This window comes from Mastacembelus armatus, chromosome 5 (assembly GCF_900324485.2).
Source record: "Mastacembelus armatus chromosome 5, fMasArm1.2, whole genome shotgun sequence".
NCBI classification, from domain to species: domain Eukaryota; kingdom Metazoa; phylum Chordata; class Actinopteri; order Synbranchiformes; family Mastacembelidae; genus Mastacembelus; species Mastacembelus armatus.
Window position 1 is genome coordinate 21,877,951 of NC_046637.1, and position 16,004 is coordinate 21,893,954.

Genomic DNA, 16,004 nt, shown 5'->3' on the forward strand with positions numbered 1-16,004 from the left:
CACAGAGTCTCATTCATAACTTTTAATGTCTACTGTGATTCCATCTTCCAGTTTTTGTGAAATTGTATCAAGTTTATCACTCTGCTGTTTAACATGAGAGCATACTTGAGGTTAAATGAGAAAGGACAAGACAGAACAAATAGAAAGCGAGTGAGAGGAGGGCTGCGATGGCAGGCAGTCAGCTATGAAGGACATGGCCACAGCAGTTATTTTTAGTTATCAGTTTTCGGAGGCTGTCATTTGGAACATCTCATTAAAAATCAGAAAAAAATCTTGAAGGTCCATCAAACCATTTAAATGACAGAAACTTGGGAGAGAGAGAGAGAGAGATAGATAGAGAGAGAGAGCTGTAGGCCCAGCCCAACACACACACCTGTATCAACCTCAGATAATAGAGCACCAAGTTGTCAGTGGATACATTAGCCAGATCTTTAGTGACCTCTGCACAACGTATCTCCGCATTCCCTTTAATATTAGAGGGGGTGTGGACAGATAGATTTATTATGTTCTTGTGCCCGCAGGCATGTGTCTGAAAAGGCAAAGAAGCCCATCAGGGGATTATTAATCATTCTGTAATGAGAGATTAAACACCAAGATTCATTAGCACAATGTGGACACAGTAAATCAGATACTTGAGGGAGATGTCCTCACTAATAAACTCATTAAATTTAATAGCATGATCCTCAGTTTCATGTCTTATTCATGGTGCATGTCTTGCAACACAGCAGTTCACAATAAAAACAACTCACAGTAGTAGATATGTGACATAGCTAATTTTTGTGCTGTTTTACACTGACTTATTTATCTTGTTACAGTTTGCTTCCAGGCCAATCAGGCCAGTTTGATTAATTCCTGCCAATGAAACAGGTTTATTTGGGTCACATGGACCATTTTCTCTTTTGTTGTCTCTGTTAACTGTATAGGAGTATTTGCGACAGAAGTACATCCACCCATCACGTTATCTATACCCGCTCAATCCTTAACCAGCAGTTCTCTCTTTCAGGTGGAAGGCAGTAAGCCCAGTCCAGTCCATCGCAGGGCCACATATAGACACAGAGACAAACAACCACACACACTCACACTCACTCCTATGGGCAATTTAGAGTAAACAATCAATCTGACATGCATGTTTTTGGACTGTGGGAGGAAACCAGAGTACCTGCAATAAACCCACGCAAGAACATGCAAACTCCACACATGTGTCCCTGTGAGGCAACAGTGCTAACCACTCATCCACCATTCTTCCCACAGAAGCACAGTTTGATGTGGTTAATGTCGGGTATGTGAACACACACTGCACACACTAGCATGCACGTATCAAAGAAATTCTGCCACCTGCTGGTTCTGTGGTGTAATCGCGTCTTTGTGTTGCCTTCACGGCTACAGGAAACATCGCAACTTCTGAACTTACATTGCTAACGCTGTGGTATTTTAGAATCCTTTGAACCTCTTCAGGTCCTAGGTATAAGACTTAATAACTCTGTTGATGTCAGTTTGAAACAGATTTTAAGTCTGACTTTGACATATTGAGTATTTTTGGATTTTTGTTCGAGAGATTTTGTATTTACCACCACCAAAGGCAGCACGTTGAGGTAGATACGTATCCAAAGATGGCGGATACGGACGAGCCGTAAGTAGCTGCCGAAGAAAGAAGCAAGAAACAGTCATTTACTACCCGAAAGATGCTTTCAGAACTGATTAATCTACGAAAGCACAGCATGAATGAACCTTCTTTTATTCTCTCTTTTTAGGGAGAAGAAAAGAAGGAGAGTAGTGGAGCTGACTGAGAAGTTAGTAATGAATTGGTAGAACTGGCGGAAGGTTTGAGCTTGCTAGACCCGAGGAAGGTTAACGTTAGCTCGGCTAAGTTAGCTGAGGAAGCTAAGCTGATACTGGTTGTAAACAACATCTATTAATAGCTAGTCTACCGGAAAATGATACTGGCCTACTGGGTATTGGTGCTGAACACGTATATATGCTGAATGTAGTATTATTAACCTCTGCCAACGTGGAGGTCTAAGCTGAAGTTAGCTGTTTACCTAGCCTAGCTACCGGAAGCTGTCCAGGAAGGACACTCAAAATGCTACAGGGTGAGAAACGCCCACCTGTCAGAGAAAATACATATTATTTTATTTTCATGCAGACGTTAAACAACAAAAACAGTATATGCATATGCTAGAGAGCGCACTTTGACATAGGACAGACATCGAAGCACGAGTGAATACAGTACTACTGTTATTGTATGGTTTGCTGTGAGATGTAAATACTATAATTCCCTTGTTAACGTCAATCCCAGTAATGATATTTGGTCTCGTTGATGTAACTGTTCTTGCGTGATCTCAGTAGTTTCAGGGGTTTTGTGCAATATCGAACCAACCAGTATTGTCCATCTAATGTAGTTAGGATAATAAATCCTAACTGTGCATATTGTTGTCTTCAGGATGGTTGAGGATGCAGGCAATGGACACACCTGTGAGTGGGAGGGGCGATGGAACCATATCAAAAAATTTCTGGAAAGATCAGGGCCCTTCACACACCCTGAGTTTGAACCCAGCACCGAGGTATCTATTAATGATTTACTATTACATTATATTCACACATATTGTGTGGTGCAAGTTTTTTTTTAATTTGTTTTTCTGTCCTCAATGTCTTTATCATCTCTTTTCACAGTCATTGCAGTTTATGTTAGAAACCTGCAAAATCCTGGTCATTGGTGCTGGTGGTCTAGGATGTGAGCTGCTGAAAGACCTGGTATGGTCACTATTACTATGAATATTTGACAGGTTTAAGTTGTAACAAATGGTCAACACCCACTTTTCTTGTTTCTGTTCTTGGCTTAGGCTTTGTCAGGTTTTTGCAACATTCATGTTGTTGACATGGACACCATTGATGTTTCTAACCTGAATCGACAGTTCCTCTTCAGGTCAGTAGTACTATGCATTCTATGTAAAGTTTATGATCTGCATTACTAGGTAATACAATGTTCAAATCAAATCTTTTCATGTTGACCAGGCCGAAAGATGTAGGTCGACCAAAGGCAGATGTTGCAGCTGATTTTATCAACAGCCGAATACCTGGATGCTGCGTTGTCCCGTATCCCTTTTCAAAATAGTCAGTGGTGTATCAGTCGTTCAAAAACGGTTGCATGATTTTATGTGCAAGACACAAATGAAGTTGTTTAAACTCCTTATCATATCCCATATCAATATGTAAAGAACATTACCCTCAGTCAACACAGTATCTAGATGTGACATCAAAAATGCACACAATATATATATACCTCATCTTAATATAATTCAATTTAAGAATGTAAACATACAGTGGACACCATTCTGAAAACAGATTCTGTATCAACTTGTCTTTAATGCTTTGTTCAGACATTTTAAGAAAATTCAGGACTTAGATGATGCATTCTACAGACGTAAGTATCTTTAGGACTTTTAGAACTTTTCCTACTTTCCTAATGATGTTGGGAATGGTTAGTATGGGTGTATTCTTCTCACCAAAAATACACTTTTCGAAACCAAAGGACGATCAGAATTTTAATTAATTTGCTGTTTTGGGTTGTTTTTTTTTCACAAAACACTGGCTCCTTGATTAAAAAGCTAGCTCTCTGTACTGCTCACATGACCAGATTACGGTTTGAATTATATTAGATTTATTTTCATCTCTTTTATGTGTATTATGGTTTTATATTATGACATTATTTCATAGGATTTTGTTACACCTCTGCTGGTTGGACTGTGTCATAATCAGACATTAGATTTAAATTTATTCATCACTCTGCCTTTATCTAGAATTCCATATAATTGTGTGTGGACTGGACTCTGTGGTTGCCAGGCGGTGGATGAATGGTATGCTGGTAAGTTATTCCTTTTCATTGCAATTGCATATTTGCCAGCTAGCTTTGCTGGAATTTCTGACTAATACTTGTCGTTAACAATAGTAAAGCTATTAGTTGTGCAAAACAGAATGTGGTTTGTGCAACCTTTGTCTGTCTGTGCAGCTGTCTCTGCTGGTGTATGAGGATCGTGTCCTAGATCCAAGCTCCATCATTCCTTTAATTGATGGTGGGACAGAAGGCTTTAAAGGCAATGCCAGAGTCATTCTCCCTGGCATGACCGCATGCATTGACTGCACTCTTGAGCTCTATCCTCCTCAGGTAAGGTCACATTTATATGAAAAGTTGCAACTTAGTTGTCTTGCAGAAACAGTTTCTTGTCAGTTTTATAAATAACATCTTTCTTTCTAGATCAACTTTCCAATGTGTACAATAGCTTCTATGCCTCGTTTGCCAGAGCATTGCATTGAATATGTCCGCATACTGCTGTGGCCCAAAGAGAAACCCTTTGGAGGTATGACCTCAGACTGCAGTTACTAAGCGGTCTTTGTAATTTCTCGAATGATCTTTAAGTTTGATTTGAGACTCTAAACTGTTACCTGACTTGCAAGATAGATAAACAAAAAATACACTTAATTATTATTATTTTTTTGTTTCTCTGTGTGCGTATATGTGTGTTAGACGGTGAGGCCCTGGATGGAGATGACCCAGAGCACCTTCAGTGGGTATACCAGAGATCTCTGGAGAGGGCAGCACAGTTCAGCATAACAGGAGTCACATACAGACTAACCCAGGGTGGGCAAACATAGCACTTCTTTCTGTCACAACCAGAACAACACTACATTCCTGCAACTCTACTGGGATATGCCCAAGTATAATAAACTCAGCAAGCTGTTGCTTTCTGAATTATTTATCTCGACTTAAAAAAGGCAAAACATTGCAGTTAGCATGTCTTATGTTCACACTGATCAGCAGATTTTATATAGCTTTTATTTCTTTGATTGAATTTTTAGGGGTACAACACATTTTTTTTATATCCTATTTAAATATTGCAGGTGTTGTTAAGAGGATAATCCCAGCAGTAGCATCTACAAATGCTGTCATTGCTGGTGAGTATTAAGATTGAATATATGAGACTTTAGGGCCTTTATGCCCAGCCATATAAGAGTTAATCATTTCCAAACAGTATTGAGTCTACTGACTTTCTGTAAACAGAAATGTGTACCAGGAGCTAACAATTTTTTTGTGCTTTATTTGATACAGCTGCTTGTGCAACTGAGGTTTTTAAAATTGCATCAAGGTGAGTTAGCAGGCTCTGTGTGGCAGTGATGTGCACAAAGTGAATTTTTGTACTAAGTGCGTATGCTTTTAACCAATTCTCATAATGTTACCATTTCTATCTCCAGTGCCTATATACCTCTCAATAACTACATGGTGTTCAATGATGTTGACGGCCTGTACACCTACACTTTTGAGGCAGAACGGAAGGTTTGTCCTCAAAATGTATCTGTTTGTGTTTGCTACAGTGATCACATAGCCTTTTGAATAAGGTATTATCCAACATATTTTGAATATGTTCACTCCTGTTGCAGGAAAACTGTTCAGCCTGTAGCCAAGTACCTCTGGACTTGCACTTTTCTCCATCTTCCAAACTCCAGGAGGTGTTGGACTACCTGACTGAGAGTGCCTCCCTGTAAGTTTGCCTACCTCAGTACTAAGTATGACAAACACAGCCACGTTCTGCTTATGGTCACACTGTGCTCTTCTGTTGTTTGATTTGTAGGTATGAATTATGCATTGTCATAAAAACTAAACATACTATATATATTTTCAGACAAATGAAATCACCTGCAATAACAGCAACAGTGGAAGGAAAGAACAAGACATTATATTTACAGGTAATTACACTGTTTTTGTGTTTTCAGTTCAGACTCATATTAATGTAAGTGTGATGTTCTCATCGTAATGTGGGGTGTGTCCTGATGAAATTTGGCAATCAAAAGTTTTAGTTTGAGCTGAAGTCCAGCTGCTGCTACTTTGTTTTACAGTCTGTGGCTTCAATTGAACAGAGGACACGACAAAATCTGTCGAAAACTCTGAAAGGTGAGGTGCTTTTTTTAATACTGAACTACACTTGGACCTGGTCAAATGAATACACTGGTTAGGATCACTCAGTGTGTTATGCACATTTTTTTCCAGAGCTGGGGCTATCTGATGGACAAGAGCTGGCTGTAGCTGATGTCACCACACCCCAAACCATGCTGTTCAGACTCTGTTTTACCTCATAGGACAAGCTCAAGCACTCCCATGTCATTCTTGTTTTTAGGCCAACTATGACTTGTGGAATATTTAAAGTGACCCAGGAACTGGAAGTTTACAGTGTATTCAGTCACAATGTAAATGATCATACAGTAGCTAATTTCATAGTTTTAATGTACTTATCTACTAAAGCTGATGCTTTGCACTGAAAGCCAAATCATAGCTCAAACCTTGTCATGTTTTTGTAACATGTGGTCTGCAAATATTTGGATGTCTGCATTATTGTTATCTGCACTACAACCTAAAGCATGCTGTGTTACTTTGAAAAGTACTATTCTTGTTCTGGTTTTGAATATTTTGAATATGTATTTATTCCAACATTTTTTTAGCTGCAGTAACCACTAAAGTGGTAATCAAGACACTGATAATGATATATAAACTGGAATAAAATGTTTTTCTTACAAAGCATGTTTATCTTTTCTTTCTGTACAGTGTGATTGTGGGAGTGAAATCATAGTGATAAAACTAAAGTTGCAGTTATGTAGGGCTGATGGATAAAATCTACTTGGCAACAGTGAGCCTTTGTTACACACTTACACACACCACACACACACACACACACATATATATATATATATATATATATCCAACAACTGGGCTTAATGGATGACTGCCTTAATAGAGCAGAACAATGGCCTAATAATTCGTATAGCAGTTGTGCAGACGGTCTAATAGTGGGACTACATTGCAGGTCTGGCTTTGCTGATTGGACTTCCTCACAGCGTTTCGGGCCCAGGCAGCCTGGATCATGACGTCATGGTGCTACGTGGAAAGGAAGTAGCTGGCAGGCTAATGCTAGCTGGGCTACAAGTTGAGAGCGACCAAAACAAACGATGACCACTAAGCAAAGGAGCCGAGAAAAGCTTGGATTAATCATGGGGGAGCTTTTTCTTAGACAGCAATGGAGTTTCTGATGCACCCTATGTTTCTACAAGACGTATTTGTGGAGATTACGGGATTTTGAGTGCCACCTGATCGGTGCGAGCTGTAACTGTATCTGGGACTGATGCTTTCCTATATGCTAAATAGCTAAATGGTAGCTGGCCGTCAGCAGGGCTTTCCTGGACAGAACAGAGATTGAAAGTGAGAAATACAATCTGCACAAGGATAAAGTTGACAACGGCCATGTATAGACGGACAAAGCGCTTTGTGTTGTAACGCCAAAACCTCTTTTAAGATTCGTGTAGCAATTTCTGAACTTAGGGATAGCTGCTAACGTTAGCTCAGTAGGCGACATGAGTTGGTTCAATGCATCTCATCTGTCCAGCTTCGCCAAACAAGCTTTAACAACAGCCCAGAAGTCCATCGACCGAGTTCTGGACATCAAAGAAGAGGACCAGTGGGGTGACACAACTGTAATGCCCTATGATGGTAAGTAATCTTAGTGCCATACTGTAGGTTGGTATCAGCAAGTGCTGCTATATGCAAAAATGAGCATGAACCTTACTGCTGTAAACACGTTAAAGATGATGCATGCATCTTTGCAGATGTTACATTACCTGGACAGCTGTCATTAAGTGGAGGATGGGGGCTGACGCAGTGGGAGGCACCCCCTAAAGAGAAGACCACCACTCCTCCTACCTCCACAGAGGCCATTACTACTCCTGTCACTCGCACGGTTGTGGATGAATCTGAAAACTTTTTCAGTGCCTTTCTGTCATCTGGAGATGTACAAGGCGTCACTAAAACCCAGGTGGTGTCTGTTCCCCCTACTAAATCCCAAAGTCGGCATCAGGAGAAAGAAAACAGCAAAAATGCTGTAATCCAAAAAGATGTGGGGAGCCAAAAGATAGCACCTGCTGATAATAGTAATGAGAATCAAACAGCTGCAGAGGGTCAGACAGTGAAGCCTGACTCCTCAGCAGCAACTCCTTCTGAAGACACTGTCCTCCTGCAGCCAGGTTCTCCTGTTTCTTCTTCCACTAAGCATCCTTGTAGTCCTGACAGCAAAATGAGCACTCTAAAACCAGATGTAGACTCAACCGTTTCTGTAGACACAAACACAGAGCAGTCACAGAGTACATCAGATCACCAGGTTGAGCAGGATGCCACAGATTCCTCTCAGACTTCTGCTGTAATTCCTGAACCTAAGAGCCCTACCCCTTCTGATCCTTCGCCCTCCTTATCCGCTAAGGAAATACTAATTGAGCAAAAAGACTCAAAGGTGGAGGACCGACAAAATGATACCCCCTCTCCTCCAGTTAGTGCTTTCTCCTCAGGAACCTCTACCACCAGTGACATCGAAGTGCTTGACCATGAGAGTGTGTTGAGTGAGAGCTCAGCCAGCTCCAGACAAGAAACTGGGGACGGAAAAGCAGGCCTTCATTTAATGCAGGGCTCCTTTCAGCTTCTCACTGCCTCCACCTGTGGAGATTTTCCCCGACTGGAGGACTACCCGAAGCTTACAGAGAGCTGTGGCTCTTCCTCGGATGCATTTGAACGCATAGATTCATTTAGTGTGCAGTCACTGGATAGTCGGAGTGTCAGTGAGGTTAACTCAGATGACGAGATCCCTGGCAGTCGGACTCTAGCATCTGTAACTGCTCCTCCAACAGTGTCTACAGCTGCTTCTGTATGTCAGAAGCAGGAAGATGGAGGAGTGGAGAAGGTAGGGGAGGAGGAGGAGGAGGAAGAAGAAGAGGAGGAAGAGGGATTAACTGAAATGATGAGGGAGCAATCGCTGGATGACATGGAGGAGAGTGGACGCAGTGCAACACCTGTGAATAGTGAGCAGCCTGAAGAGTTGCCAGAACAGGAGTCTGAGGCTACTGTCACACTGTCTGAGCTCTCTACCAACAATGAAGCACAGGTCACTCCACCAATCACAGAGGAAATGAAAAGCGTCTCAACAGTTCAGATACTTGAGCTTCAAAAGGTATCAACTAGTATCACGATACTATGTAGCTGGTAATATAACCAAAGATTTGTGTTATGCACACGCTATGTTTTATGTTTTTTGTGGTAATATTGACTCAGAGAAGAGGGCATAGTGTGTGCATGAGATATCTGTGTATGTTGATTACAGTAGAGCTTATTCTTGAACAGTTTACCTCCAGTCCATGTCTGCCAAAACACTTTGTTTAACAAATGAGTTGGATAGTTGTTAAATAGCTGGGTGTATAGTCCAGCACCATACAAAAATCTGAAACTGCTTTGAACATATTTAAGAAAAACTGCAGCAAGTAATGACTTGAAAAATAACTTGGACCTCTGCAGTAATAACAAAGCAATATTAACCATTTAAGTAACATCAAGCCACTTTTTAAACCACTTCTCTTTTATATAGCCTTCATAAGAATGTAAAGCAGAAGTAAATAGCTTTTTCTGTGCAGTCATGTCATATTTCCATATCCTGTCTGGTAGCTTTAATCGCAGTTGCCATGATCACCGTTGAACAATTGTGCATTTTGTAATATCTGTCAGTATAGTTGGAATGTTTATTTAGTCAAATGTTGTTAATTTCCCCAAATTCCCTGGTTTTTGTATATGCCAGAAAGCAGTTAGATACTAACACACAGCTTTCCCTCTGAATAAGTTTAATACTTTTAGGTGTTACTGTGCAGCTGCTGTTGTAAACACAAATGTTGTGGAAATATTGTAGGTTATTGATGAGCTGTCAGGCCGCCTTGAGAAGAGAGAGTTTCAATTGTTGGCAGTCAGCAAAGACAAGGCCAGGCTGGAGGAAGACTGTGACAATCTCAAAGAGTGAGTATCTGGCATATGCACCTGGTTTAGAGAGGCGCTATGAATAATCTTGGTAAGAAAGTTGTTTTGCACAAGAGACAAATGTACTTGATATTCAGGTCAGGTAAGGCTTTAACATGATATCACCATAGATTGAAAAATCTCAAAAACTATTATTGATGTTATAAGCAGTTAAGCTATTACGCCTTAACCAATATTAATATACCTACATGTAATGATTAAACTCCTTATATACAAACACAGTTAAAATAAATATTTAGTGATATTTTCATTAAGGCACTGAGTGTTGAATGCTTGAAACTATCTTCTTGTGCATATTTTTAAAAGCCACCTTGGCCTCAAGGCTGTATAGGTTTTGACAGTGAGATCTTTCATTAACGAGCCTGTTCGTCCTCCAGTGAGGTGATAAGTCTGAAGGAGGAGAGCTCCACTGTTCAGTCCCTAAAGGAAGAGTTTACCCAGCGCATAGCGGATGCAGAGAGGAAGGCTCAGCTGGCCTGCAAAGAAAGAGACATAGCCAAGAAGGTAACTCACATATTGGTGATCTGAGGTTGTGCTTCCTACATTACTCAACAAGTACAAAAACATTCAGTTTAGGAGCTACAAATGAATTTTAATCAACTAGTTCTCATTTCTATAGGTGGAAGCTAAAATCCAAACTCAAGCATGTCCAAATGTTTTGTTTTTATTTGCCATAGGAGATAAAAGGCTTGCGAGAAGAACTTTCCACAAGACTTAACTCCAGTGATACAATGGAGATAATCAGAGAGAAGGAAGAGCAGATCAGAGGTCTGCTGGAAGAAGGTAAGACAAATTTATGTAGTAGATTGTCACTCTTTACCTCCACCAACCCACACTATTGCTCTCTAAGTTGTTTGTGAGATTATTAAGGTAATCAGGAATAGATGTAGCATAAAGCCAGTTGTAGACTAAGTTGTAGTAGTCTTAAGTAGAGTGTGTGGTTAGTGTATAGACATGCTATCTGCCCTGCATTAAGTCAAGTGTTGTCCCATCTCAAGTTTTTTTTTTTATTCACTAAGAAAGGGAGACGTTAAATGTCTTAGCTTTATTTGACAGTTGTCTGCAGACAGTGGAAAATATAACTGAAATTTTTTTAAAAAGCTGTAAATGTACAAAAATATCTTATTTTTAAATATTGTGCAATAGGACAGCAGAACCGCTGGTGACTTTATTACCTCGTTATTATAATAAAGCTCAGATGAAGTGGGCATTGTCTCAACATTAATTTTTAAACTTTATTTAAGTAGGTGTTTATTTCTCACTTCTTCACTAGGTGAAAAATTATCCAAGCAGCAGCTGCAGCACAGCAACATCATCAAGAAGCTGCGTGTGAAGGAGAAAGACAGTGACACAAAGATCACCAAGCAGCAGAAGAAGATCAGGGAGCAGGAGGAGGAGCTCAAACACCTTCAGCAGGTCAGGATTTCCTACCATGTCAATGGTTTGTCCTTTATACTGCCAAAAAATACTGAAATGACTGATGTGTTTCAGTGTTATATAGCCATGTATATATTAAGAAATCCAGATAAACCAGTTTGTGTCTTTTGGAGGGTTTAGAGTTTATTTTCCCCCCCTAAAAGCTTAATAATCGTGAGTTACTTCTCATGATTAGATAAAGTGTCCATGTTTTGTGTTAGGTTCTAGACGGGAAGGAGGAGGTTGAGAAACAGCACCGAGAAAACATCAAGAAGCTGAACACCGTGGTGGAGCGGCAGGAGAAGGAGCTGAGCAGGCTGCAGTCAGACTTTGAAGAGCTGCAGGAGAAAAACAGGAGCCTCCAAGTTGCTCTAGACAACTCTTATAAGTAAACACTGACACACCCTGCTAGTTACACAGAATGCAAGACCTCTTACTGTAAATATAGCCTCACAAGCTGGCTGTTATATTACAGTATATTACACTTTATATTTCATGATATTATTTTGTGGCAGTATACAGCACAGTTTTTAGAAAGTGACAGCTTTGTATTGTGTTATCCTCGAGTTTGTTGGAATTGAAATGAAGCAATAAAACTGAATTTAAAGTTTTGGCTACCATCCAGGTATTGTGGATGAGCCATGTGTTTATATACACATTCTCTCAGCTGTAAGGGGATGCTAAGTAATTTTATAAACAAGAAACAATGCTTCACTGTACTTATACTTACTCACTGCGGTGTAATGTGAGGTTGCGATGTTAATGCTCTTGGTCTGTTGCCAGGGAGATTGCAGAACTCCACAAGGCAAATGCCAGCAGAGCCAGTGAGGTTGAAGAAGCAGCTCTAAGCAGGGAAACACAGGCCAAGGAGCAGCTTAGCCTGGCTCTTGAGAAAGCTCAGGAGGAGGCCAGGATGCAACAGGAGGTCCTGGCCAACCAGGTAACTTTAACTCATGAAGTAAACACGCACCATGAAACAGTGCATTTACTATGCATGTTGTAATATTAAGGGCTCATCCCATCTACTGCCTTACTACTGCATGACTAACATATTTTGACACTTTACAGTTCTTTCATTATACCCAGACCTTGTTCTCCTTTGACCTCATTTGACATGGAAGAAGAATGAGATGAATTAAAAAAAACTGTACTTGCTGTACCACTGATTTAGCAATGATGTCAGTGATGCTCTTTTTACGGAGGCCGTTCTTCATTACAATTCTTAAAATGTCGTGTACAGGTTGCTGACCTGAGGCTGGCTCTGCAAAGGGCTGAGCAACAGCAGGGAAGGAAAGAAGATTATTTGAGGGAGGAGATCAGTGAGCTGCAACAGGTAATTTAATATGCGTGAATATAGGGTGTTAAACCAAGCTAGCTCCTGTTAAGAGTCAAACATAACCATGATTTTGCAGAATTTGTTTAGGGCACACTTTTATATTATTTTTATTGTCATCTTGTGCTCACAGAGGCTTCAGGAAGCAGAGACTAGGAACCAGGAGCTCAGTCAGAGTGTTACGTCGACAACACGGCCACTTCTGCGACAGATTGAGAACTTACAGGCCTCATTAGGTGGACAAACAGCATCCTGGGAAAAGCTGGAGAAAAACATCTCTGATAGGCTAGGTAAGAGGCAGGGGTTGCATTATATGTGTAAAACAGTCACCAAAATGCAGTACTGTACAAAGTGGGCAAAATCCCAGCTTCCTTTATCCCTTCCTTTAATCTGCCCGATTTCTTTCAACAGCTGATGCCCAGGCACAGCTGGCTGTTGCTGTTGAGAAGGAACGTTCGGCCACAGAAGAAATGCTATCCATCAAGTCTCAGCTGGCTTCTCTGGAGTCCCAGAATTCCTTGCTGCGCCAGGAAAAAGCCAGAAGCCTGGCACAACTAGAGGCTGAAAAGAGCAGGAGAGAGAAACTGGAGGATGAGTGCAGCAGGTAACACAAAACAAAATCTCAAATGTTGAGTCTGCAAGGGTGGGTCAGTCCACCAGCTGTTTATTCCTTTGTCATGTGTGGGGATGAATTGAAGAGATGATGCATGTTTGCTAACAGTTGTTGTTTCTCAGTTGCATCAGAGCAACTTAAGTTGCACATGAAATGTGTTTGTATTCATAACTTCCATAGTGTATAAGGGTAGAATAAAAACATAAGAGTTGTGGAAGTGTTAAAATTTAGTCACCATGTCTTTCTGATGCTCCTTCTTGAGTGTCTTTGATTCAAACAGACACATTTAGAGTCAGAGTGTGGGTCGGTGGTGAGGGGAAGCTGTTCCTGAGAGGATCAGTCAGGCATGTAAACGAGGTCTTTGTGCCACATGGTCATCTTTTGTGAGACAGGTACTTGATGTGGCAGGGCCAGTGGCGCAGTAGATAATATTATGAAAGTGTTTTAATACATTCCAGCATGTAGCACAGTGGAAGAAAAAATATGTCTTGAAACAGCAGTGAAATGCCTTTACAGTGGAAGCCTTTACACTTCCACAGCTCTTTATGGACAGTGGAAAATATAACTAAGCTGATCTCAGACTTGATTGAGGATGTGTCTCATTCATTAGCAAAGTTCAGAGAACTAGCACTGTATTTCACAGTTTTGCTCTTGTTTTGATTACAACCCCCTTTGAGAAATATTCTTTGAGTTTTGAGCTTGTAATAGTGTTGATCTATAGTGACCTCTTGCTGTTTTTTTTCAATGTAGGGAGCATGTTGAATTGGAAAATCTGCAAGGAGAGCACAGTCGAATGCTAGAAGAGGCAAAGAAGGAAAAGGTACCATAGTGTTCTTTCCTGTTCTTCCTGTTATGCCCCATGAAACAACTTCCTCATGGCATCCTTTGCTTCTCCTACCAGCTGCTACTGACCAATCAGCTAGAAATGGAAAAGATGAAAGTGGAGCAAGAAAAGAAGAAGTGCTACTTGGCACAAGAGGCACTTAAGGAAAAGGTTAAGAGTCTTTCAAACCGTTTAGAAAGTGGTAATGTTTTACCCTTCCTATCAGAGGTTTCCCTCTGCATGCAGTTAGTTAAGCTGTTTTAATTCTGTTGTTTAATAGTGAAATTTTTCCCCATCAGGAGCGGAAGGCTATGACCCATACTGTGGGAGAGCCCCCAGCTTCTTCTACCCCTTCCCTGTCCCGATCTAGTTCCATCAGTGGGATGGACAACGCAGTTCTCCACACCTCTCTTCTTTCCCAGGTACATACTGGGAAAAATGTTAGATTGTCTAGAAATGAAGATTAATGAAGATTAGTTTGTGCATACTTGAATTTCTGCAGCGTTAAATTTTTTTTTTTTTTTTAAACCTTGTTTTACTCTTTCCCAGGATGACTCTGTAGACCACTCACTGGGTACCATGACCATGTCTATGTCAATGAGCGGGACCAATCTTTATGAGGCCGCCAGACTGTCTGGAGGTTCCAACATCATGGAGAACCTCCAGTCCCAGCTCAAGCTCAGAGAGGGAGAGATAGTGCAGCTGCAGGTAGCAATTCAGAACAAACTCACATATAGCTGTAAAAGACTTTATTTTTAAGTTTGATGGTACTGCTACATGTCAGCAACACCTGCCTGAAGCTAGAAGACTGGACATATCTACAATGGGTTTTTTTTATAATTTTCTAAAACAGTCATAAAAGTTATAAAAAGCAAAGTCCTGCACCAGAAGGCAGCTGCAATATATACCAGTGGTTTTCTTTCTGCTGTTGCAGCTTGAAATATCTAGTCTGGAAAGAAGTCGCTCTGTGATGGCGGAAGAGCTCGTTCGACTCACCAGTCAAAATGATGAGATGGAGGAGAAGGTGAAGGAGATACCTAAACTGAAAATCCAGCTTAAGGTGAGAGCTGTAAATAAATCTTAAATGTATTCTCTGAGGTCATAAAAAATGTGTAATTGCAAGCTATAAAACTCTTCAGAATTACAGTGTGTCAGCAGAGGTTCTTCTAATTTATGTGGCTGTGAATTTCAGGATCTGGAGCAAAGGCACAACACCATCCTGCAAATGTATGGAGAAAAGGCTGAGGAGGCAGAGGAGCTGAGGCTAGACCTTGAAGATGTGAAAAACATGTACAAAACCCAGATTGATGAACTGCTGAAAAACCAGAAATAAACAGCTTCTGCTGTTACTTCTAGGATATGCTCTCATAAGCATATCAGTTGACTGTCTTATCCACCCATGCATTCACAGAAAAAGATAGGGAAAATAATTTAACATTTTAGTTTAATCACTGTGTCAAAAGAAAATTGATTTATCTTTATTTTACTTTATATTAATAAATGATCATATACTTTATTTAAGTGGGATGTTTGGATTGTGGATAACACACGTATTATTAAAGAATCAATATGAAGGATAGTCAGTGTGATTCTGGAGACTGAAATCTTTGGGACATAGTACAAACTTTGCTTTAAGACATGATTTCTCATGATTGAACATAGTATTGTATTTACAGTTTATAACTGAGACGGATAAGGTTTTTTGCACTATACAAATGCATCCTTATTTCTTAATGCATAAATAAAATGGTTTAAGAAATATATACAATATTGTACAGAAAAATGTAGGTATTGTTCTGAACTCTTTAAAAAATCACACTGTGTGATGTAACTGAGAGCAGTATGTGATTGAAATTCTGAAGATTGAAACTATAAATATGTAAATGAATAAACATTTATTTGGCTGGTGAAAACAACCGTGATCCTTAATTTA

At 40.2% G+C, this 16,004-nt stretch overlaps 2 protein-coding genes across 5 annotated transcripts; both read left to right on the forward strand.

The window, feature by feature from the left end:
• The first annotated feature begins 1,589 nt into the window (after positions 1-1,589).
• uba3 (ubiquitin-like modifier activating enzyme 3) lies at positions 1,590-6,566 on the forward strand. Of its 4 annotated transcripts, XM_026307972.1 has the most exons (18): positions 1,609-1,630; positions 1,752-1,790; positions 2,441-2,561; positions 2,671-2,751; positions 2,841-2,923; positions 3,013-3,093; positions 3,378-3,421; positions 3,798-3,862; positions 4,007-4,162; positions 4,253-4,355; positions 4,523-4,636; positions 4,897-4,950; positions 5,105-5,141; positions 5,248-5,329; positions 5,434-5,534; positions 5,676-5,739; positions 5,890-5,944; positions 6,041-6,566. In XM_026307972.1, exons 1-18 carry the CDS (start codon positions 1,611-1,613, stop codon positions 6,127-6,129), a joined length of 1,389 nt encoding a protein of 462 aa, XP_026163757.1. In that variant the 5' UTR covers positions 1,609-1,610; the 3' UTR covers positions 6,130-6,566. The 4 variants fall into 4 exon arrangements, with proteins under 4 accessions (XP_026163756.1, XP_026163758.1, XP_026163757.1 ...); XM_026307971.2 differs by having other exon boundaries at positions 1,590-1,790; XM_026307973.1 differs by lacking the exon at positions 1,752-1,790 and having other exon boundaries at positions 1,604-1,630.
• A 366-nt stretch (positions 6,567-6,932) lies between these two features.
• Positions 6,933-15,987, forward strand: tmf1 (TATA element modulatory factor 1). Its single transcript, XM_026307637.1, has 17 exons — positions 6,933-7,531; positions 7,648-9,035; positions 9,762-9,865; positions 10,264-10,390; positions 10,564-10,669; positions 11,160-11,302; positions 11,524-11,690; positions 12,086-12,242; positions 12,543-12,635; positions 12,769-12,925; positions 13,047-13,239; positions 13,999-14,068; positions 14,150-14,242; positions 14,371-14,493; positions 14,621-14,779; positions 15,006-15,131; positions 15,264-15,987. Exons 1-17 carry the CDS (start codon positions 7,396-7,398, stop codon positions 15,402-15,404), a joined length of 3,483 nt encoding a protein of 1,160 aa, XP_026163422.1. The 5' UTR covers positions 6,933-7,395; the 3' UTR covers positions 15,405-15,987.
• The last annotated feature ends 17 nt before the right edge of the window (positions 15,988-16,004 follow it).